Raw genomic sequence first — 23,410 nt, 5'->3', positions numbered from 1 at the left:
TTTTTTTCTGTTTAATTGATCTCTTGGTCTACTATCTATCTTTGTTATACAAAGGCTGTTTTGTCCAGTGAAAAATAAATCTTTATTAACCTTATTAACAATATTTAACTCACTAACAGATAGTAAATTAGTACCATTTGTGTTGTGTAGTTTGTGATATGTCATAGTGGATTATATTGTATTGTGACATTGTCTGTTTAAACCATGAAACATTTGGACTAGAGATATTTGATTACATAAACAATAATGCTTGAATTGTTTTTTAAAACTCATAATTTAGATAATTTAGCATATGTAGAAATATGTATGGATTTTTCTCTATGTTGAAATACTTTTATTTGCCAGGTGTATACACTGTTGCCAAATGAAGGCTTCAGTAAATGGGCTGAAAGCTCACAAATAAAAGAATTTTAGCAGTAGAGGAATATCTATGTATAATTATAAATGATAATGCTAGAATATTTTCCTCAATAGCCAAACAAATACAAATGAAAATATTTAAAAATTGGAAGTGTTTACAGGAATGGATCAGTTCATTATTGTACATGCATATAAAGTTTTTCATGAGTAAAGCTCAAAACGTTCCCTATATTTTCTGTTGTTTAACTTCTCAGAGTTGATTCACATGTAGCAAACCAGTGATATTTTACATTTTCATGTAGTTGTTGGATTATGTTACTTTTAAATACTCATTTGAAAGCAATAATTGATGGTAGTATTTTCTTTCAGCCTTATTCTGCAGCAGGCCAAGCTTCCCATTATTCTTATCCTACGCTGAAGAAAGAGGTCATTTTTCCAATTAACACTGTGGAAGGAGTAGTTCCGGTACTAACTAAACGACGAAGACTAACACCCAAAGATGTGAGTCCTGTTGATCCGTGGAGACTCATGATGTCACTAAAGTCTGGATTATTAGGTGAAAGTACATGGGCCCTGGACACGCTCTCTGTTCTACTCTATGATGATAATTCACTATTGTATTTTGGTTTAAGTCATTTGCCTGGGCTTTTGGAAGTACTGTTGGAATACTACAGACGTTGTCTGAACCTCATATTTAGTATAGGTGATGAGTTAGAAATGGTGTATGACGTTCATAATTATGGTAGGTCGGATACTGAGGTACAGTACCCTGTCTTTGAACATAACAGCGAGTATTCTAAAGTTCAAGACTGTTCTTTTGATTTCAGCTCAGAAAACAGTTCCACCAGCATTAAAGACAAAATGCTTGTACTGAAGAGTCAAAATTATACAAAGAAGACAAGATGGGGAAAAACAGTAGGAAGTAAACGAGCAAATGCACTTTTTGTCATGGACTCTGAAAAGACATGGGATTTCCATGAGTGTTTTGACAGTGGTACCGATCATTGGAAGTGTGGTGGTGGAAATACTACATCACATATACAGACCCATTTTGAAAAATTGGAAACTTTTGTGAAGTTTGTTCAAACAATAGATGACAAAAACATCACCATTTTAAAAGAAAATAAAGAGCAGTTAAAGGATGAAGTCATTTGTGGTCTGCAGGATATAAACAATAAAGATAATATAGTTTTGAACTGTCAAGAAGAACATGTGAAAAGAGACAATTTAAATGCAGAGGTGCTTCAGAACCACCTTAATGTGAAACACACTACACAGAATTTTAATCCAGAACATACGGATAATTTGATTTCAACTTACAGTTGTGAAGAACAAGATAAGGAAATGAAAATTGAGCAGAATATGAAGAACTGTAAAGAGCATTCCAATGAAAATATAAATAATGATGACAGTAATAGAACAGAAAAACAGATAATCAGAATACATCCTTGTTTGTCCTCTCGAAAAAGGCATCCAGATGATTGCAACTTAGAAAAAGAAACGTATAACCGTGATAATCCATCACTGTTTGTGTTAAGTGATGGGCAAGAAAGTTTGTCTCGTCGATGTTTGTGCCTGTCAAATCTTATCAGAAACCTTTCATTTGTACCAGGAAATGACTTAGAAATGTCCAAACATGCAGGACTTCTTGTAATTCTTGGAAAGCTCATATTACTACACCATACACATTTACCACATAAGCCATTTCAACAACATTATGATCATGAAAATGATATGGAAAATTCTGTTACTGATAATTCATGTAGTAGTTTGAATGGTGATCGAGAATGGTGGTGGGACATGCTTCATCTACTTCGAGAAAACACACTTGTCACCCTAGCTAACATAGCTGGTCAGTTGAACTTTGCCCCTTTTCCAGAAGAAGTCAGCCTTCCAATCCTGAATGGTTTGCTTCACTGGGCAGTGTGTCCATCTTCTTATGCCCAGGACCCCCTTCCAACTCAACCAGTATACTCCGTCCTGTCCCCTCAACGTTTGTCCCTTGAAGCCCTATGTAAGATCTCCGTTCGAATCAGTAATGTGGACTTTCTTCTGGCTACTCCTCCATGGAGCCGGCTTCAAAAACTATTTTCTTTTCTTGCCCAGTCTCTCAGTCCTAACAAAGAACATGTGTTACGAGAGTTTTCAGTCGTGCTTCTATCAAGCTTCGCAGAGGCTGATAATAGTATTGCTAGAGCTATTGCTCTTCAAGATTTCTGTATCTCCAATTTGTTTACATTTGTGGAACAAGCAGAACAGAGTGCTCTTCAGGTTGCCAACAGGCAAGGCATCAATGCCTTGCGTGAAAACCCAGAACTGATGGGAACAACTTTAGAAAAGGTACGTCGTGCTGCCTCAACATTACGGTGCCTATCTCGTGTGCCAGAGAACAAGGGTCTCTTTATGCAGCACCAACAGCGTCTCTTAAATTTAGTAATGTCCCAGATATTGGATCAGGGAGTTGCATCAATTATTGCAGATGTGTTGTATGAGTGCTCTCAGGACTCCCAAATATGTAACGATGCTAACTCTTTAGGATTTACAGTTTCTTAGTAAAACGTTTTAGAAATAATTGTTTTAAAATTTCACCATGTGACTTTTTTCAGCTCTCTTCCTAACCTGGCCTTGTCACTTTTAGGTGCAATGTTTCTAAGGTATGGGGCCGAAAACCTTCTTCATACAAAATGTATTGTTGACATGTTTAACTTGGCCCCGTTTAGGCAACAAATTTTTGATGGACTGAAATGGAGGGAACAGAAAGGCTCAAAACTTCATCCTGTAGCCAAAAGAGGCAAAAGATGTGCACGAGATACTTGTATTTATTGCTAGATATTTTTTAATTTTGCACTAGTTCTTGTGTGTGTATATTAATTTAGAAAATGTTGTAATACTATATATAGTGTTATTCAAGGTCTTAGCACCAAAAATAGGTATTAAATCATGTCAAGATACACTATTGAGATTGTTTTTCAGTGACACAATTTATTACCTCTTTTCAAAAAAGTGTCACAAAAAAGTAAAAATATTTGATCTCGAACAACTTTCAGTGACAGAAAGAGTAGAATACATGCATCCTACATCATGAACACTAACTGTTGTTCTGATTATTTTAAAAGTACTACATATTTATCTGCTCTATTGAGGATAAAAATGTTACAACTTTATTTCTTAGAGTTAATCTTGTATTGATATTTTGTTCAGTTATTGAGGGGTAGAAGAAACAGTGACAATGAATAATTCAGTTATTTAGAATAAGATGTACAATAAAAAGTTACACATTTGCAGCTCTTAAATGAATGATTTAATAACTGGGACTGTGGGAAGGAAATATGAAACTACATTAAACAACAACCTGCTCATAATTACTCTGTACATGTGTAGAAATGTTAGTATGTATGTGCATATATATGTGTGTGTGTGAGTGTGTGTATGGTTAAAAATTAGGGAGTTTGCTTTGGTGGATTTGAAGTTACTTTGACCTCGTGTTCATGGACTGTTTACCATCTTCAAGATCATTTCAAAGTGATTGAAACTTGTGCTTGGGGATTCCTGAGTCCAGCACATCCTTCTCCTTTTTAGTCCTTTGATATTGGTATGAACTCGTACAAATGCTTTATACTATGTATATGTTTGATGATAAATCACAAATAAATGTACAGTAAACATTCTCCACTCCATTTGTTTGCTTTTCTTTTAAAATGTGTGGTGCTTTTAAAGTACGAGCATGAAAGAAATAATACATATACAAAAAACAGAATAATTCAACAATTTGGAAAGTTGTTTATTTAATAGCACTTTGATGATGTGGTTTATTCAACATGATTCATCTAAATATTTATTTTGTAGTATTCTTTTGAAAGCCTACTCTAATAATATCTGTACTGACATATTGGATATGTTGATATCAAACATTCATCAAAGTCTGAACAAATTTAATAGTAATATATGATTAACCCCATTTCATGTTGGAGAGACGTTTTTGTTAGTTGATTCTTAAATATAACTTGTTTGGTACTCTCTTTTAAATTTGTTGCAGTATTTGGAATCTTAATTTTCCATCAGTGTGGCATAACTTGCACTATTTTCCAGGATGTGAGGGACTAAATCACTATTCAGAATTTCAAGTAAATCTGTAATGGCTGCATATGTTGAACAAGAGAAGATCTGGTTCCTCAGATGTATAAAGCTGTTGTTTTGGCTGTTTTCACAAATTTTGTTGATATTGATTAAGATATTCAAGGAAGGCTGTCCAGATATTGTTTTGATGGTTTCCATTTTCAATTGCAGACAAACGCTCCTAGTCAGATACAGGCTTTAGTCTGGTGTGTGAAACGATGAGAAAGAAGTTGTAGCTGAGTAGCAGCTATAGCAATAGTAATAATATGGTAGAGAGAGCAGTGGGAATAAGAGAAGCATCAGTGGCATGGCACAAAGGAATGCAGATAGACTAATCAATGGTTCTATTGCTTTTTTATACCAATAAATATCTAATATTCCTAAGCACTTTTTATTTCACTAAATGTGATATATAAGAAGGAGTGTTTCTACTATTTTATTCAAAAGAAACATAGTTCATCCAAACCTGTAAACTAATGAGTGGTTAGTTCTTTTGGCAAAGTGCAGTTTTTGAAGTTAATAGGCCTTTCATCAGAGTATATTTTTTGGGGTCTGAGTTGAATACAAGAAACCATGACACCCTTCTGTATTTTGTTTAGTTCCCCAAATTTTGTCTTACCAACTTTACAGACTAGGTATTAAATATATGCTAAATATCCCTGACTTTACACAAGCTTTAGCAATTTAAATAATTATTAAAGAAATGTTCTACCAATGGAGAGGAAGATCATTGAAATTGGATTTTCTTCTTGCATTGGACTTTTCATCTTTGTTATTATTGTTGTTGTAAAATAACATACATATACTGAAATTATAATATTAAAATAATCTGCAAAACTGAGCAGAAGTTGAATACTTTTTAATCTTTTTATTTTTTTCTGTTTTTATAAAAGTTAAAAGAAAACACCAAGCATAATTAGTTACTAGCTGGTTGTCATTTTGATTTAATTCTAATGATCAATTAACGTTTTTGAGAAAATGTGTTAAATAATAACTGATATAGCCAAATTCCAAAGAAAGTGTAAATAATGCATTTTATGAAATTAATTTGGCGTTGTATGATGTGGGAATCCTGAATAACAAGCAAAGAAACCAAGTAGGTTAAAGAGAGAACTTAAAATAATACTAGATGTACTTTTTAATGTGATTGAATATTTGTTAATATTATGTGTCATGAGAATGAAAAAAATCCTATTCCATACTATTAAAACTGGAAGAAGAAGAGTAGGTGATAGAAGTTTGGTGATAGAAATGTGTATAACACTAATTGGTTAATATTCTAAGGTACACTCATAACTTTTGGGTAAGAATTGTAACGTAAGAAAAGGAATGGCAAGAGAGAGAGATATCATGCATTCAAACTAAATTCCTAATCTGGCTGAGGTAAATAAAATAGACTGTAAACAATGTCTGGCAAAATGAAAACTTAACTTTTAAAGTGGAAGTAACTGTGTGAAACCTACTGCAGTTCACGTATGCTCTAAGTTCCTCTTTGTATTAGAAAGTCACAAGAGGTTATGCTTATATTCTGATGTAGGCTGAAAGAACTAAAAACCATATACTTGAATTCACAGGTTTAACTTTTCCAGAGTGCATATGCTACCCATGTCGCTTCATTATCTCATAGACAAAAATATAGCAGACACATTCTTCAAATATTTCTAAACATGTACATAATAGATGTTATTAAAGAAGACAAGAATAATCAATCTTAATAAGTTCCTTGAACCAAATTCAAAGACTAGAATACATTCATATAAAGTGTGCTTTAGCCCAAGTCGGTGCAGAAAGCTTCAAACTTTGCATTTGTTGGTAGATAAGGGCTAGTAGTACTTGACTGCTGACTTTTTTACAGAATCAGTGGACTCTCTCTGTATGTACAATATGACTAAGAAACTATATTTTTACACACACAAGGACACACTTCTCTAGTTTCAATTTCAAATATTCATCCTGATAATTACCTTCATTCTGTCCATGGTGTTGGCAATGTTAAGTCAGGAATATGCTTTACTTCTTATATATAACTTGTCTCCATTAATCATGAACTGGCTGAAGTGTTGACTTTTCACAGAACACTTGAAACTTGGCAAGTCGACTAAGATTTTGGCTATGACAGCATCCATTATAAACAGAGTTTCATGCCCATGTATCAATACTTATGGTTCTCCTCACCAGTCACTGTAACCTTAGGGGCAACTTTACTGTTGTATTTGCTCAAGTTGATGAACAGATTTAACTCAAGCTGCATCAATTTAAACCAGTATGAGACGCACTAGCCATTACTTTCTCTTAACTATCCTGCATCTGATGTAGCATTAGTATAAAAACATGAATGTCTTGCGATTGTCTCTATCATCAGAGTATGGACAGTCATGAACTGGTGACCTGTTAAGTTACAGATAATGAGCTTCTTACCTTTCACTGTTAGTGTTTTTAAGGGAAGTAAAATCCTGGCTCCATTTGTGGTTCAGCCATGGTAACTGGGTCAGAGAAGCACTGCTACTTCATTCTGAATGAACTATAGTGATTGTGTCACGATTCTTGTGGCGCTTGCCATACAGGACCTAGTAAAGAAGGTGGTTGACAATTTGTTTAGCCTTTGGCGTTAACGTGGATTTTGGAGCATATCTCAGAGCTGTGTATGCAGCAGCAGATTCCACTGCTGCTATTTTATTCTGCTTAAACTCATAATTTAATTTGACCACTTCAAACCATGTCACCATAACATTGTATTTTGTTAAACAAAATGTGGTGCTACATGGATTCCTCCAGTACATCCTAAATGAATATGTAATATGAATGAGAATTCCTTCTCATGCAGTCTCCTTAAGAAACCTGCATGATTGGCCAAGTTCTTGTGGAGTTTTTCACCTTAAAGCTTTAAACTCATGCATTTAGATTGCTTTGTTATCTACACAGTTGAATATTCAGTGTAACGCATTAAGTTGTTATTTTTCCGAATGCTCTAAGACATTTAACAAGACTCAGGATCAAACATAGTACTGCCTGATCTACAGTCCACCCACTCCAAGCAAAACCGTGATAGAAATATTTGAGGAAACAGTAAAAAATCCTCCCAGCTGTTATTCTAAGTGCTGATGGGTTCACCTGCTTCACATCATTACTACAATTAAATGGTGGTACAGTAAGGTCCCCATTATCAGCTTCTCTGTAGCTGTGCGCATACTGGGAAGTCTTTAAGTCATCCTACAATGGTCTCAAAATGCAAGCATTTTTATGAATGAGTCATATTTGAGAAAAATATTATAGAAGTCATCATAATGATGCAAAGTCGAAGAAGACATGCCATAGTCTCATTTGACTTCGACAAGCCATTTATATTGTCCAGAAAAATTATTTTATTCAGGGAGTTCAAAAGTGTACATGCATCCTGATAATTTTGTTATCTTTTGGTTAAGTCTTAGGTAGAATGATGCAAGTCATGTAATTGCACATCTTAATGACACAATATGCAAGGTAAAGCATCATCGTTACGGTCTATATCGACCTCAGTCACTGGGTGTGATGTCATCAATATGCCCTGACATTGGGTCGTAGTTAGGCACTAGCTGCTATGCTTAGTGGTAATACGGCGTTTAATGTCAAATTTCATCCAACATACACATTTAACCTCTATTCTTGGCCAGAGGTGACTCCAACCAACACCTTTAGATGCCTGAGATTGATAATAAACATCTTGGTATCTCACAGGGAACATGCCGTTAACTACTGCGATATTCAAGTAGCTCAACATCCCTATGGCTCCCCACTACTCTCACACAGTAAACATTACAGATACTTTAACAACAGTGTGAGTGGGTGTCCACTAGCCCACAACACACTAACATATTACCAAGGACAAAGCAAGAACGAAGGCATACCAATTACCATTGTCAGCAAATATTTTAGTTCTAATAGAATGCCTTGTTTAGTTTTTATCACATTCTTAGATCATGCCGTTTCCTCAACCATAGCTTTCTTCTCTATACCATAAATTTTATGTGGTCTCAGAAATTGTTCTTTTCTTCTATCGTCACTATTACTCAATGTTATGGGTAACAAAAATACAAATAGAAAAAAGTTGTATTAAAAATAAACTACAATAACGGAATCCTTTGGCCACAGCACCAAAATATTACTAGCTAATTGCATGCTTTGCATGTTCTTGTGTTAGTACAACATTCCCCGAGTAATATTGTTGACCAGGATGTAGATATTTGGAAAATGGTAGTCAACTTCTTATGTTTTGATCTTTTCATTTCTCTATGGTGGTGTTTTGTGAGAGATTGCGTGCGAGATATCTTTATGACTTGGCAAAACTTATGTTAGGGAGAAGGAAAGTTACGTATACCAACTTCCAATGCTTCTGACGCTCCTACATAAGATGGATTCCTTGGTAATGGTAAAAAATTAAAGTGGCGTGATCATTATCATACCAAATATTTGATATATCCTGTATTATTAATAGGAAACATCTCATGAAGAGAAATGTTGTGTCCATACACTAATCTCAAATCAACATGAGATGATGTAAGAATGCCTCTGGAAAGGAGTCGATACCTATGTTTAAACGAGATTCATTGTCATTGATGATTGATAAATAATTGATAACAGAAATATCATTTAATAGTTATGGAGCATTACTCATGGACAAAAGTAGAAGTTCAAATAGAGATTTTGTACAAAAGTAACATTTCAATAAAAAGTTACCTTTAAAGATTACATTACTGATGGATAACAATAGAATTCTAGTCGAGATTGTTATGTAGAAGTAAAATAGACAAAAAGGTTATCCTTAAAAACAGTTAAGGACATTACTAATGAATAACAATGGAAATTCAAGTCAAGATTTTTATACAGAAGTACAATTGACAATAAGAGGTGACATTTAGAGACCGTTAAAGAGCATCAACGATGAACAAAGAAGAGTTTGTTTGTCTGTTTTTGAATTTCGCACAAAGCTACTCGTGGGCTATCTGTGCTAGCCGTCCCTAATTTATCAGTCTAAGACTAGAGAGAAGGCAGCTAGTCATCACCGCCAGCTCTTGGGCTACTCTTTTACCAACGAATAGCGGGATTGACCGTTACATTATAACGCCCCCACGGCTGAAACTGGAACCATGTATGGTGTGACGGGGGTTTGAACCTGCGACCCTCAGATTGCAAGTCGAGCATTCTAACCACTTGGTCATAAGTTAAAATATAAATTTTATACAAAAGTAGCATTTGACAGTAAGAAATAATATTTAGTTACCGTTATTAGATATTTCTGATGACCAACTTCAGGAGTTCAGATGTATATCTTACACACATTTTACGGCAGGAGTTTTACTTATCTGCTAATAGATAATCTGGCGAAACAAGAATATAATATCAGCTGAGTGTCATGTGATGAGGAAAAAATGAATTAAAACGTAAATAACAACTCACTCTTGCAAAAAAAACTAACTTATATGAGTGTGTGGTACAGGTGCATTATTTCACAGTAACACAATCTCTTTAGGCTAACAATACAAAACATTCGTAGCAGACAAAGTCAACAAGATGACAGTGACTCTTACTCAATAAGAAAATACATCCTAGATAGACAACAACAGAAACCCAAATTAGTATTGTCTACAAAAGTATTATTTTGGATTATATATATATATAAAGCACCTTGAAGACTGGCAGTACCAACAAGGTCACAGTAGTGATTCATGTCAACAAAAGAAACATTTTTTTGTTGACATAATTTGTTGTGTTAAATACATAACAAAGCTGAGAATATTCTCTCATCACAATAAAAATTCGTGAACCATATGCGAGCAGCTGTAGGTGGAATTAAGAGAAAGATACACTGCTGGCCAAAATCTTAAGGCCAATGAACATAAAGAAAAATATATACATTTTGCGTTGTCAGATTCAACCACTTATTTGAGTAGAGTTTCGAAAAATGAAAATAAGAAAAGGAAAATAAAAAACCTTTTTAGCATTTAATAAGAAAAATGTGACCACTATGAAATTAGCCTAAATACTAGCTGATCAAAAGTTTAAGACAATATAAAAAAGAAGTCCTAAACAGGGTAGGAAGTGTCCAACAAGAAGTCTCAGTAGTGAGCTGCTCGACCGTCATTGCGAATAACTGCAAATATTCGCTTTGGCATGGACGATATAAGCATTTGCAGAAGACTGGCTGAAATGTTATTCCAAGTAGTGAAGATGGCTTCACGAAGATCATGTATTGTTTGGAACTGACGTCCATTTCTATAGACTTCCCTTGCCATCTACCACCAAACATTTTCAATGTTCCAGTTCGGGCGAATACGCTGGATGGCCCAAAAGAATCACGTTATTCGCCATGAAAATGTTTTTTGTCCTGCTGAAAGATCCAGTCATTTCCACACAAGTGAGGGCCTTCAGTCAATAAGGATGCTCTCTCCAACATGCCAATGTAGCCATCTGCTGTTTGACGCCCCTGTATAACCTGAAGCTCCATTGTTCCATGGAAGGAGAAAGAACCGCAGATCATGATGGAACTTTCTCCACTGTGTCGTGTAGAACCTGTCTCTGGTGGGATACTCTTGGTGTGCCAGTAACGTTGGAAGCTATCTGGACCATCCAGGTTAATTTTTTTCTCATCAGAGAACAAAATCTTCCACTTTTCTACGTTCCATGTTTGGTGCTTCTCAGCAAAGTTCAACCGAGCTATTTCGTGATGTGGAAGGAGGCGTGGCCTTTGAAGACGTTTATGGTTTTTAAATCCTTTATCTCGTAAATGCCGTCTTATTGTTCTTGAGCTGCATTCTGCGTCCGTAAGGATCTTAATTTGGTTCGACGATCGGCTGGTGTCTTGCCGCACAACCCGTCGAATCCCCCTGCTCAACGCCGGCGAAATTTTCTTGGTCCGACCACTTGAAATTCTCGTTCCGTATTCCTCAGGGTCTTTTAAGAAATTTGCAACAGCAGTTTTACTACACCCAATCTCACCAGCGATGGCACGTTGAGAGAGATCTTGCTTTTGCAGCTCGACAATTCTGTCACGTTCAAACTCTGTCAACATTTTAGCCTTTGCCATGTTTTTACCCAATGTAACACAGAATATGTCAGTGGGAGGTGTTGATAACGCTAATGCTTGAACACAAGTCACTAAATTTTGTTACGTGTTTACCGATTAACGCTTCGTTTCAGTATGGTCTTAAACGTTTGACCAGCTAGTATTTAGGATAATTTCATAGTGTTCACGTTTTCCCTATTAAATGCTAAAAATGTTTTTCATTTATATTTTCCCTTTTCTTATTTTCATCTTTCGAACCTCTACTCAAATAAGTGGTTGAGTCTAACAACGCAAAATGCATATTTTTTCTTTATGTTCATTGGCCTCAAGATTTTGGGCAGCAATGTATCACAGCCTCATTTGTTTATGTTAGGAAATGTATGTAACTGTTCATTAACAAATATTGCATACCACACTTTATGGAGTTGCTTGTCTTGGTGGATGTGTCATGCAGAGTTAGATCAAATACTTCATGTTCCAGTAATATATACTTTTTTTTCACGCTGTGGAAGTTCAGACAGTTCGCTTAGTAACCAACAATTAATACGTTTCCGTTAATACATAGTTATTTTCTTTGTCTTTCTACAATATATGTAGCTATAGTTTTAGCAATGCAAACCATTGTTTATGTAAAATATATATGCCGTTGAAAAAAACGAAAACATATTTTCCAGAGTATTTTGTTTGTTTGTATTAAAATAAAACTATACATCGAGCGATCTGCGCCATGCCCAACACGAAGAATCTGTCCCAGGATTTCAATGTTGTAAGTTCATAAGCTTATCGCTGACCCACTGCGGAATTTATACTAAAATAAGGAACGTTGTAACGTAGGCTGATTCTGGTCATTGATTTGTTTTTATCTACACAGTCATTTCCGTATTAATACAACATCATAATTAAACCTAATCTACCTTCTTGTTTTATACACACAAAAACGCTTCATTTCTGTATTTGGAGGTTCTTACTTCCAAGTAACAGTCCAAATAAACAACAGTTACTTTCGTTGTTTCTTCATTTGAGTAGTGTTATTTATAAGTAACGTATTCATTTATAACCTACGAAAACATACTTTTGTGTGCTTCAAACCTATGTAATAAAGAAATACAAAGAAAACATTTTATCCGCTATATTTTCATAATGCATACAATAAAGGGTTAACAAGAGAACGTTGCTTACAATAATAGAAATGAAGAAAACTGGTCTAAACAACAGCGAGAATGAGTACATTAAGAATGTATTATTTTCCGTTACGGTATCTGGACAAAATAATGAAGTACTTTTGTTAAAGCTAGTCATTTAAAAAAAGAAAAAAAAATGAATCAAGCAACGCAAAAACGTACTTTCACGCAGTACAAAATAATACATCTCAGTCTCTCTCACGTGGATTTATACATAGGTAATTATGAAATTGTAGCTAATATAACTTGATATAATACGTTATTAGATTAGGAGTATATTTGAATTTTTTTTATTTAGCAGAATAATCTACCTGGTCATCAAAAGTTTCATTTTTACGATAATATAGGGTTTGATCATTACGAACGATGAAGTAGAACTTTCAGATAATTGGCCTATTTCACACCCTAATGTCTTTTCCCATTATCTTTTTTGTTATTATTATTAATTCGAACATTTCAAAACTGGCTATAGACGGTGAATGGTCATCAAAACCAGTAACGCTGTAATATGGAATGTTCTTATCTATATATAATGACTAAATTTTGTTACGTGTTTACCGATTAATGCATCGTTTCAGTATGGTCTTAAACTTTTGACAAGCTAGTATTTAGGAACATTTCATAGTGTTCACATTTTACTATTAAAATTAAAAAATTTTTAATTTTTATTTTCCCTTTTCTTATTTTCATCTTTCGAAGCTCTACTCAAATAAGTGGTTGAGTCTAACAACACAAAATGCATATTTTTGCTTTATGTTCATTGGCCTTAAGATTTTGGCCACCAGTATATGTATGTACACACAATATGTATGGTGTTGTGTTTGAATAATACAATATGTATTTGAATTCCATGTCTGGGTTTAGGAACGATGTTTAAACAGGCCTGCGTAAAATAAATAAAACACGAATATCTGTTTATATAATCTTTCTAGATAATATAAGCATTAGCAATTGTACTAGTGTCACAGCGGTATGTCTACGAACATATACTGCTAGAAACCGGCTTTCGATACCTGTGGTGGACAAAGCACAGATAGCCCTTTGTGTAGCTTTGTGATTAATAACAAACAATAGCAAATATGTTGTTGTTGTTGTTTTTTACATAAAAGCTACATTAGAAACTACATAACAAAGATGTTAAATAAAAATGAGGTAATAGTTAAAATGTTTAACGTATCCTTTATATACCACTATAAATAGTAACTCTCCTTTAACACTTGTGTTCTGTTGTCTATAATCACGAATTCTTAAGATTAAATTTTCTTTATCAATTTTTGATAAATATTTAAATTTATCTCATTGATTGTTCTTCTGGTAATTGGATCATTGGCATTACCCAGATGGCTGGTGGAAATCTTCCCAGACAGGATCGACGCCTATTTGGAGGTATTACTTGCATAGTTACATTTATTTCTATAAAGTATAGAAATATTACAAATGCATAATATCGTTAAATTGTGTGTGTGTTTTCTTATAGCAAAGTCACTTTGGGCTATCTGCTGAGTCCACTGAGGGGAATCGAACCTCCGATTTTAGTGTTGTAAATCCGTAGCCTTACCGCTGTTCCAGTGGGTAACCATTAAAATGTACAAATAATAGCTCCCAAGAGCAAAATTCCGTCTTATCATTCCACTAGCAAAATTTATTGAACATTTAGAATCATACAGGTCTATAATCACTGTGGCCCGGCATGGCCAAGCGTGTTAAGGCGTGCGACTCGTAATCTGAGGGTCGCGGGTTCGAATCCCCCGTCGCGCCAAACATGCTCGCCCTTTCAGCCGTGAGGGCGTTATAATGTGACGGTCAATCCACCATTCGTTGATAAAAGAGTAGCTCAAGAGTTGGCGGCGGGTGATAGCTGCCTTCCCTCTAGTCTTACACTGCTAAAGTAGGGACGGCTAGCACAGATAGCCCTCGAGTAGCTTTGTGCGAAATTCAAAAAGAAACAAAAACAAAACCATATAATCACTGTACTACAGAAGATATCTTATAGATGTGAGACAGGAGCGTAAAAACTGCCCTTTGCAAATTACTCTGTGCTGGGAGGGATGCTAAATAGGGGCCCACAGAGCTATAATAAATCAGATTTGAATGGAGCCAAACGGGGAAATTCTGTGCTATGTCTCTGATGTAAGGTACATAGGGTTATAAAAATGTTGAAAAATATTTAGAATTTTAATATAACTATTTATTCAGAATGAATTACATATTTTTAAATGACCAGTAATATACTTTCTTTCATCTGATGACAAGCAAAAACATGTCTTCTGACAGACACAGATCTGCAGACCGGCTGTTGGAAACTAGAAAGCTTGGAACACTTTTTTATTCTGATACAAAATATCCAAAGTAAAGTTTTTATTTGAAAAAAGAAACTCGTTAGTTTTAAAGATTTTTAATTTGACTGAAATGTGGTCATCGATTTACCGATAGTTTATTACCATTGTTATATTAGTCAGAATAAAGTACCATTTGTTTCTCTTTAGAAAAGGTGATACACAATTGTGAGGCTGATATTGTACTTAAAATATATTTACGGAGTCTTTTATAGCTTTGTACGAAACTATTCTCCTTTCAGAGGTGGCCTGGCATGGCCAGATAGCTTAAGGCATTTAACTCGTAATCTGAGGGTCGCGGGTTCGAATCCCCCGTCGCACCAAACATAATCGCACTTTCAGCCGTGGGGTCATTATAATGTGAGGTCAATTCCACTATTCATTGGTAAAAGAGTAGCCCAAGAATTGGCGGTGGGTGGTGATGACTAGCTACCTTCCCTCGAGTCTTACACTGCTAAATTATGGACGGCTAGCGCAGAGAGCCCTCGTATAGCTTTGCGCGAAATTCAAACAAACCTTTCAGAGGAAATGTTTCGGAATTTTCACGTAATTATAATATATGATTATAATATATTTTTGGAAAAAAATTATAATAGTTGTTGTAAGTAAATTCTAAAGTGACAATAACTTTACAGGTAATGTTTATTAAACATTACATTAGTTAGGTTGAAGATCTATATATTACTTTTTAAGAACAAATAACTTTTGTTTTAATTTTCATATTTCCAGCTACAAATGGTGGTTTCCCTACTGGTAAACAACTAATGGATTTACAGGTAATAATTTACATGTTTTTTTTACAATATATATATATTGTTTTTTATCTTGAAAATAAAAAAATGATATATTATTCATACGTTACCTGCCATCTGCAAGTGCAGAAACCTCAGTAATAGCAGCAACTTTGCGTGGCAAACTTTTAGGTTAAACTCTAATTTATTGTTCTATTAAGCAATAAATCTTTTTTTTTACTTAAATATTATAAGTTATGGCTTGAAAACAAGCGTATGAGAATATATATAAAAGTAATTAGTTTTTATTGTTGAATTAGTGAGATAAAAGATTCAAAACAGTTCTTCCTCGAAACGTAGTTCATTTGTTTTATAACAAAGCCATTCGCTGTGTCCACTGAGGGGGATCGAACCCCAGATTTTAGAGTTATAAGTCCGTAAGTTTGTTGTTTCTCCACCCCCGGTGGACAAGTAGTTTGGAAAACACTTAAGAAAAATAATGCCACATTGAATGGGAGTTTGATGTGGTGATTTCAGTGATTGCTTGGAATTGATGTGTTATGACTCTGCCACCTACTGATCTTATCGCCAACACCTCTACACTACACTGGTCTCGTTGTATATTTATCACTATACTAGCAGATTTAAGATAGACTAGAACCCTCATAGCGAATTTAGGATGTGAAGGTTTTCCAATATAACAACGTAATTACTGATCGTGAAAGAGGCTTTGGAATAGGTGGTACTGTGGCAAAGACATTCACTTTAATAAACGTAGGATAAACTGATTTCATGATATAACGCTCTATTGGAAATCTTTTAAGTTAATTTTTATAATGATTACAGTTCATAATAGTATATTCCCTACTAAACAAGTTACTAGTGGATTTACGGGTGACATTTCTTGTTACTTTTACATCAAAATATAAATACATTTTGTATCAAGAAAATAAAGAAAATGTATGTATTTGACATTTTATTTGATAATGTACAGAATTTCTGTAAAAACAGCGAATTTAAATAGTACACGTTTAGGGTTAAACGATAACCTATTATTGTTATATATGTAGACGATTTATGTAATATATGTTGTTTTAATTTCAATATTCGAAATAATTAAAAAGATTTAAAGTTTATACAAACCATATCTGTAAAAACGATTTTTATAGTAAATAAATTTTATAGTAACCTATGACAAGATTTGATAGCCTATTACTTATTAGATATTTATGAATAATAGAATATAAGTTTTTTATATCATTATTAAAAATGATATACGAAACTTGCATTTTATATGTCTTTTGAACAATTTAATTTGGTAATGGTAAGCTAATTTTGTAATATAACGCCCCATTATCAATTCCTGGACTGGAAAGACTTGTGAACTAATACCCCATTAGTAGCCCTATGACGAATTGATTTTGTGAAATAAAAATTCTATTTCCCTACCATACACTACAGAGGTGGAGATGGGAAACAACAACAAAATATTAGTGTATCTAGCGGTAAAAAGAACACAATAACATCCCTAACACCAATAAAATTTGCTTCTTTCAAAGCGTTAGCCACTTCGTTATTCCTACCACTTTAATATAGTTTATAGATTTTCAAATTTAGTATTCCTAAGTTATTTTTAGCATTAATACCTTTTTATCATTTTTTTCTCATATTTAACAGTGAGGATAGTAGGACTAGGGAATACAAATATAAATTTTGGACAGGGTAGGAGTCACCTTCAACTAAGACCTTTTTAATTTTCAAACTGGATGGTTGATCTTTAAAATGGATTACTTTCAGATGTTGCGGAGGCAGTAAATTTAAGTGCGTTTAAAAGAAAACTTGATAAATATACGAAAGATAAGGGCAGGCTTTGAAATGTTCTCTTCCACATTTATCTATTAATAATTGTAGTTTAGTTTGGAGGATAGACCACCAAATGTGGACCAATAGGTCCCATGTTGTACCATAACGTTATTTTATGCCTTATGTGTATTCTGTCAACAGTTTAATGAAGATATTAAACGAATGTTTTACTTCTCGTTCCAATTATACATAACACTTCGCCACTTGTTGAATTTACTGAAATTATTGTTTAGTATAATTGCAAATTACTTTTAAAATCTCACACTACTTTAAAAGTATCTATAAATAATAACTTAATTATAGGATTAAAAAATCGATGAAACAACTAATCTGATTTTCACAATATCCCAAAATAATTGCAGCATTTTTTTCACTTCCAGTAACATTCTATGAACGATGGATTATTGTATGAATTTGGCGGGATTTCATTATACATTAACAGTCAAAAATAACATCATCCATCCACTTTCGCCTCCCAGTAAGTAGCTCAGGGCTATGTCTTTCGAATTACAACGCTACAAACTGGGTTTCGATACCCGTGGTGAGCAGAGCACAGATAACCAGATATGTAGACGTAGCTTTGTGCTTAATTACAAACAATCTACTTATTTTTATTTAATGAAATATATATTAGTTTTATATTAATTGAATTCTGATTGCTGGCTGACGAAATACTTCACGTATCATAAATTTCACGACAGTTTTCTTCTAAAATTTGATAAAGTACAATTCGTGCATCATATATATACGTTAAGTAAGAATTTTATGAAATAATAAAATAATTAATAAAGTTAGAATAAAACACAATAAGTGTTGTTTTCACTAAAAGTGATAAATATTTTAACGTTTCTTTGTAGGTTGATTCTAAAGTAATATCTGTATGTTTGTTTAGTATTATATTAAGTGAAAAGCAATATGCTGTTTTTATAAACAAATTATAAATACATTTTGCTTAAATTTTCATAATATTTCTAGATCTCAATGGTATTTTCCCTGCTGGGCAACCCACTAATGGATTTGCAGGTAATATTTTATGCTGCTTTTTTGTCAAGATAAAAAATGTGTTTTATGTGTAGGAAAGATAGTTTGAATTTCATACAAGCTTATACGAGAGTTTTGGTTTGGTTTGAATTTCGCGCAAAGCTACATCAGAGCTATTTACGTTAGTTGTCCCTAATTTTGCAGTTTAAGACTAGAGGGAAGACAGCTAGTCATCACCACCCACTGCTAACTCTTGTGCTACTCTTTTACCAACGAATAGTGGGATTGACCGTAACATTATAACGCCCTCACGGCTGAAAGGGCGAGCATGCTTGGTGTAACGGGAATTCGAACCTGCGACCCTCGGATTATGAGTCGAGTGCATTAACCACCTGACCATGGCGGGCCTATACAAGAGTTATCTGCATTGGTTGATTAGTTGTCCCTAATTTAGTATTGAAAGATTAGAGGGAAGGTAACTACGCATTATTACCAACCGCCAACTATTTGGTTGCTCTTTTATCCACGACTAGGGGAGTGACTGTCACATTATAACACCCACACAGTTGAAGGGGCGAGTAAGTTGGGAAGCAAAGGGGATTTGAACCCTCGTTCCTCAAATTATGAGTTTAGTGCGCTAATAACCTAGCCAGGTTGGCCTACAATAGAAAGTCTTATACATTAGTTGTCCTTTATATGTATCTGACCAAGAAACGCAGAAAAGTTCTATAAAAACAGCGACTTTCAAAGTAAGTTTAGGGTTAAACGATAAACTATTATTGTTATATACTTAGATGTATCATTTAAATAATAGACACTTTTTCATTCCAATATTTGTAATGATAAACGAAACTTACACTTCGTATAAAACCGATTCTGAGAAATATATAGGACTCTATTTATGCATCCACACATACTTGAATTGTTAATTTAGTGAAAATGCCCGGCACAGCCAGGTGGTTAAGGCACTTGACTCGTAATCTGAGAGTCGCGGGTTCGAATCCCCATCACATTAAACATGCTCGCCCTTTCAGCCCTGGGGGCGTTATAATGTTACGGTCAGTCCCACTATTTGTTGGTAAAAGAGTAGCCCAAGAGTTGGCGGTGAATGGTGATGACTAGTTGCCTTCCCTCTGGTCTTACACTGCTAAATTAGGAACGGCGAGCACAGATAGCCCTCTGTAGCTTTGCGCGAAATTTAAAATAAACAAACAAGTGTTATAGCGAATGTCATTAATATGCCCCCTCCCCAGCCACCCAGTTGCATGGAGCCCGAAGGGTTTAACACAGCGTATCACAAACTTTCTCCGTTTACAGTGCCCTTAATGTCTCAGCAAGTTCTTCACGGCGCCCATAGACAAAATGAAAAACCTAACAATTCTGTTTCTTAAGTAGTTAGGTCCAAACAACTCAATATTGAATAAGTATTTATATCCTAACAACTTAGTAGAATAATATCTGTAAATTGAAAGTAAAAACAATGTTTTTTGCGAAATTCCCAAACAAACAAAAAGGAATGTAGCGCGATCTCATGCTAAAACTGTGAACTACCTCAAGCTAGTAATTTTTGCGGTGTTCGACAGATGTCGATATCACTGTGTTTCCCTCGAAAATTTGAAATAATCTTCAGCTTCTTCTTTATAGGTATTTTGGTATGTTGGAAATTTTTATACCCAGAAGGGTCAGGTGCTAAAAGACCTCTTCCTCCATCTTTAACTGTCATTCTCAGCTATTACTGTATTGTAGTTGTATTGCTTGAGGGTCAGAGTAACCCATATTACTCCGGCCCTTTTCAGGGCAATGTCCATATATTGTTTACAATTCTTTTTTTAGCGAGTTATTTATTTATTTTTAAATCTATTTATATAAAAATATTTATAAACTATGAATATAATACTAAATGTAAACATCTAATGATTGGTGGCCTGCTTGGTTTCTATTTATTAAATATATATTTAAAATATCGTTCGATTCGCTTCTTCTTTATGGGTATTTGGGTATGTTTGGAGGATCAGGTTAAAAAAGATCTCTTCCTCCCGCCGCGCCCCCCAGTGGCTCAACGTTATGTATGCGGACTTACAATGCTAAAAACCGGGTTTCGATACCCGTGGTGGGTAGAGCACAGATAGCTCATTGTGTAGCTTTGTGCTTAATTCAAAACAAACCAAACTCAAACTGTGCGCAGCTAGTCATCACCACCCTACCCACCTTCAACTGTTGGACTACTCTTTTACCAATGAATAGTGGGATTGATCGTAATATTATAATGCCTCCACGGCTGAAAGTGCGAGCGTGTTTGGTGTGACGGGGATTCGAACTCGCGACCCTCGGATTACGAGTCGAGTGCCTAAGCCACCTAGCCTTACCGGGCCCACCGCTTGGGAACCACTGGTTTAACTGTAGATTACATGTATAGGTAATATCTGCAAATTTGTTTAATATTATATTAGTTTAAATTGAAAATTAATTCATCCCTTTTTGAAACAAATTAAAAATACATTTTGGTTAAAATTTTATATTTCTAGGTCTCAAAGGTGATTTTCCTGCTGGATAAGCCATTAATGGATTTACTGGTAATATTTTACGCTTTTTTTTTTAAATCTAGGAATGAAAACTAATGCATGTTAGTTGTCTGTTACATCTCGGCCCGGCATGGCCAGGTGGGTTAAGGCGTTTGACTCGTAATCTGAGGGTCGCAGCTTTGAATCTCGGTTGTACCAAACATGCTCGCCCTTCAGCCATGGAGACGTTATAATGTGACGGCTAATTCCACTATTCATTGGTAAAAGAGTAGCCCAAGAGTTGGCGGTGAGTGGTGATGACTAGCTGACTTCCCTCTAGTCTTACACTGCTAAATTAGGGACGGTTAGAGCAGATAGCTTTCGAGTAGCTTTGCGCGAAATTCAAAAAACGAACAGTTGATGTAGCTGTGCTATGCTGATATTGTCACCTCACTGTAAGAAAAATAATTCTAAGATTATTACAATTCTCTGAATATGACCTTGTGGTTGGGAATTATTTTGTTTTTTTAACTGTTGCTGAAACAAAAGCGGTTCATTTTGTCTTATTTGTTTTATTTCTTTAAGATATATGTGAATTATAAATAATTATACACTTTGATAAAAAGTTAGGAGTTATCTAAATTATTAAGGCGTACAGTAAACTTCTGTTTCTGCCAAATCTGCAGTAAGTATGTCTGTAGTCAGTGCGTCTGTAGTAAGTGTGTCTGTAGTCAGTGCGTCTGTAGTCAGTGTGTCTGTGGTAAGTGTCTGTAGTAAGTGTGCCTGTAGTCAGTGTGTCTGTTGTATATGTAGTAAGTGTGCCTGTGGTCAGTGTGTCTGTAGTAAGTGTGTCTGTAGTCGGTGTGTCTGTAGTAAGTGTGTCTGTAGTAAGTGTCTGTAGTAAGTCTGTCTGTAGTTAGTGTGTCATTTCCTATATTCGGATGCAATAATAAAATTATGTTTGTTTTTTTGCTCTCATCGAAACAACCAATGAAATGAACGCTGTAACAGTGGCAAGTCTTCGGATTTACAATGCTAAAATAAGGGGTTCAATTATCCTCAATGGACGCAGAATATATCTCAATGTGGCTTTGCCATAAGAAAAAAACCCAACAAAAACCATATTTAGTGTTTACAAGGTTCAGTTTTGAGCTATTCAAAAGGAAAATTATACGAACGTGGACTGTAAAGTAGAAACAAAAAATCTGAATGGATGAAAACCTATCTTTTAATTAATTTTGTATCAACATACAACAAATACAAATATGAACAACATCAGACAATATCATGATTTTGAGACTGTCCTTTAAATGTTCAGCCGCGATCTTAATGGATTTTTATACCATCTCAAACTTTAGAGCTTCATTTCAGAATACACAATTACTTTTATTCATCCTAATTCTCGTATCCTCACCGTTATAACATCTATAAAGTGGTCATGTATCAACGAAACCATTATTTCACGAGCAGCATCAAGCAAAGATATTTGGGCAAGCTGTTTTGTATTAGCTGTGGTGTTTCAATCTGAGATGCCTTCTGCTACAAATTACGGAATAGGAAAACTTTATTTAGTCTATACCAGGGATCGGTAGCTTGTGGCTCTCTAAGGGGATTTGCACTGTTCTCAGAACATCTGTTGTCTATCGAGAGGAGTCGAACCCTTGATTTTAGTGTTATAAATCCGAATACGTACGTGTTTTTTTTTTAAATGTTAAATCGTTAGGGTATATTGTGGGTCTCGAAATGTTTTGGTCTTATCCCAAAACAAGGCTTGCCGAATCCTGGTCTATATCTATTACCATTACTGCTGTACCATCGGTTACTGAAAGCCCTTCCTGTACTACTTCAGCCACTACACTAAAAATCCTCTTCTAGAATTTAACCAACAGAGAAACCAACAGGCTATAATGGGTACCATGGGAATCATACCAAGATCAACTTAAAATCACTTCCAGTATAATTCATCTTACTGCCCGTCTAAAAGGACCAATTTTGATAACAATGAGTAACTTTCTTATCCAATAGGTTTGGAGTGTCACATCAGAAATAAATATTCAGAGCAAAGTTCTGGAATAGGAAGGACGTTCCCCCAGTGGAACAACGGAATGTCTGCAGACTTACAACGCCAGAAATCGGGTTTCAATACCCGTGGTGAGCAGAACACAAATAGCCCATTGTGTAGCTTTGTGCTTAAATTCAAACAAACTACGAAAGTAGATATTTTTACCCACTTATCTTCTGTCGATGTTTTTCGTGAAATGATAGATTTGTTGGCACATGAATAATTTATAGTTACTAAAAT

General features: G+C 34.8%; 1 protein-coding gene across 4 annotated transcripts in view; it reads left to right on the top strand.

Annotated features, from left to right (window-relative positions):
* The window catches only part of LOC143258601 (trithorax group protein osa-like), a 132,958-nt gene extending 128,930 nt beyond the window's left edge, over positions 1-4,028 (top strand). For all 4 annotated transcript variants that reach the window (XM_076517798.1, XM_076517799.1, XM_076517800.1 and 1 more), the window contains one exon: positions 730-4,028. In XM_076517798.1, coding sequence (XP_076373913.1) covers positions 730-2,913 — 2,184 coding nt within the window. In that variant the 3' untranslated portion in view covers positions 2,914-4,028. The remainder of the gene's footprint in view (positions 1-729) is intronic.
* The last annotated feature ends 19,382 nt before the right edge of the window (positions 4,029-23,410 follow it).

This window comes from Tachypleus tridentatus, chromosome 8, assembly GCF_004210375.1.
Source record: "Tachypleus tridentatus isolate NWPU-2018 chromosome 8, ASM421037v1, whole genome shotgun sequence".
Classification (NCBI taxonomy): Eukaryota; Metazoa; Arthropoda; class Merostomata; order Xiphosura; family Limulidae; genus Tachypleus; species Tachypleus tridentatus.
Note: the sequence above shows the minus strand (reverse complement) of the source record. Positions and strands in the feature narration are given on the sequence as shown.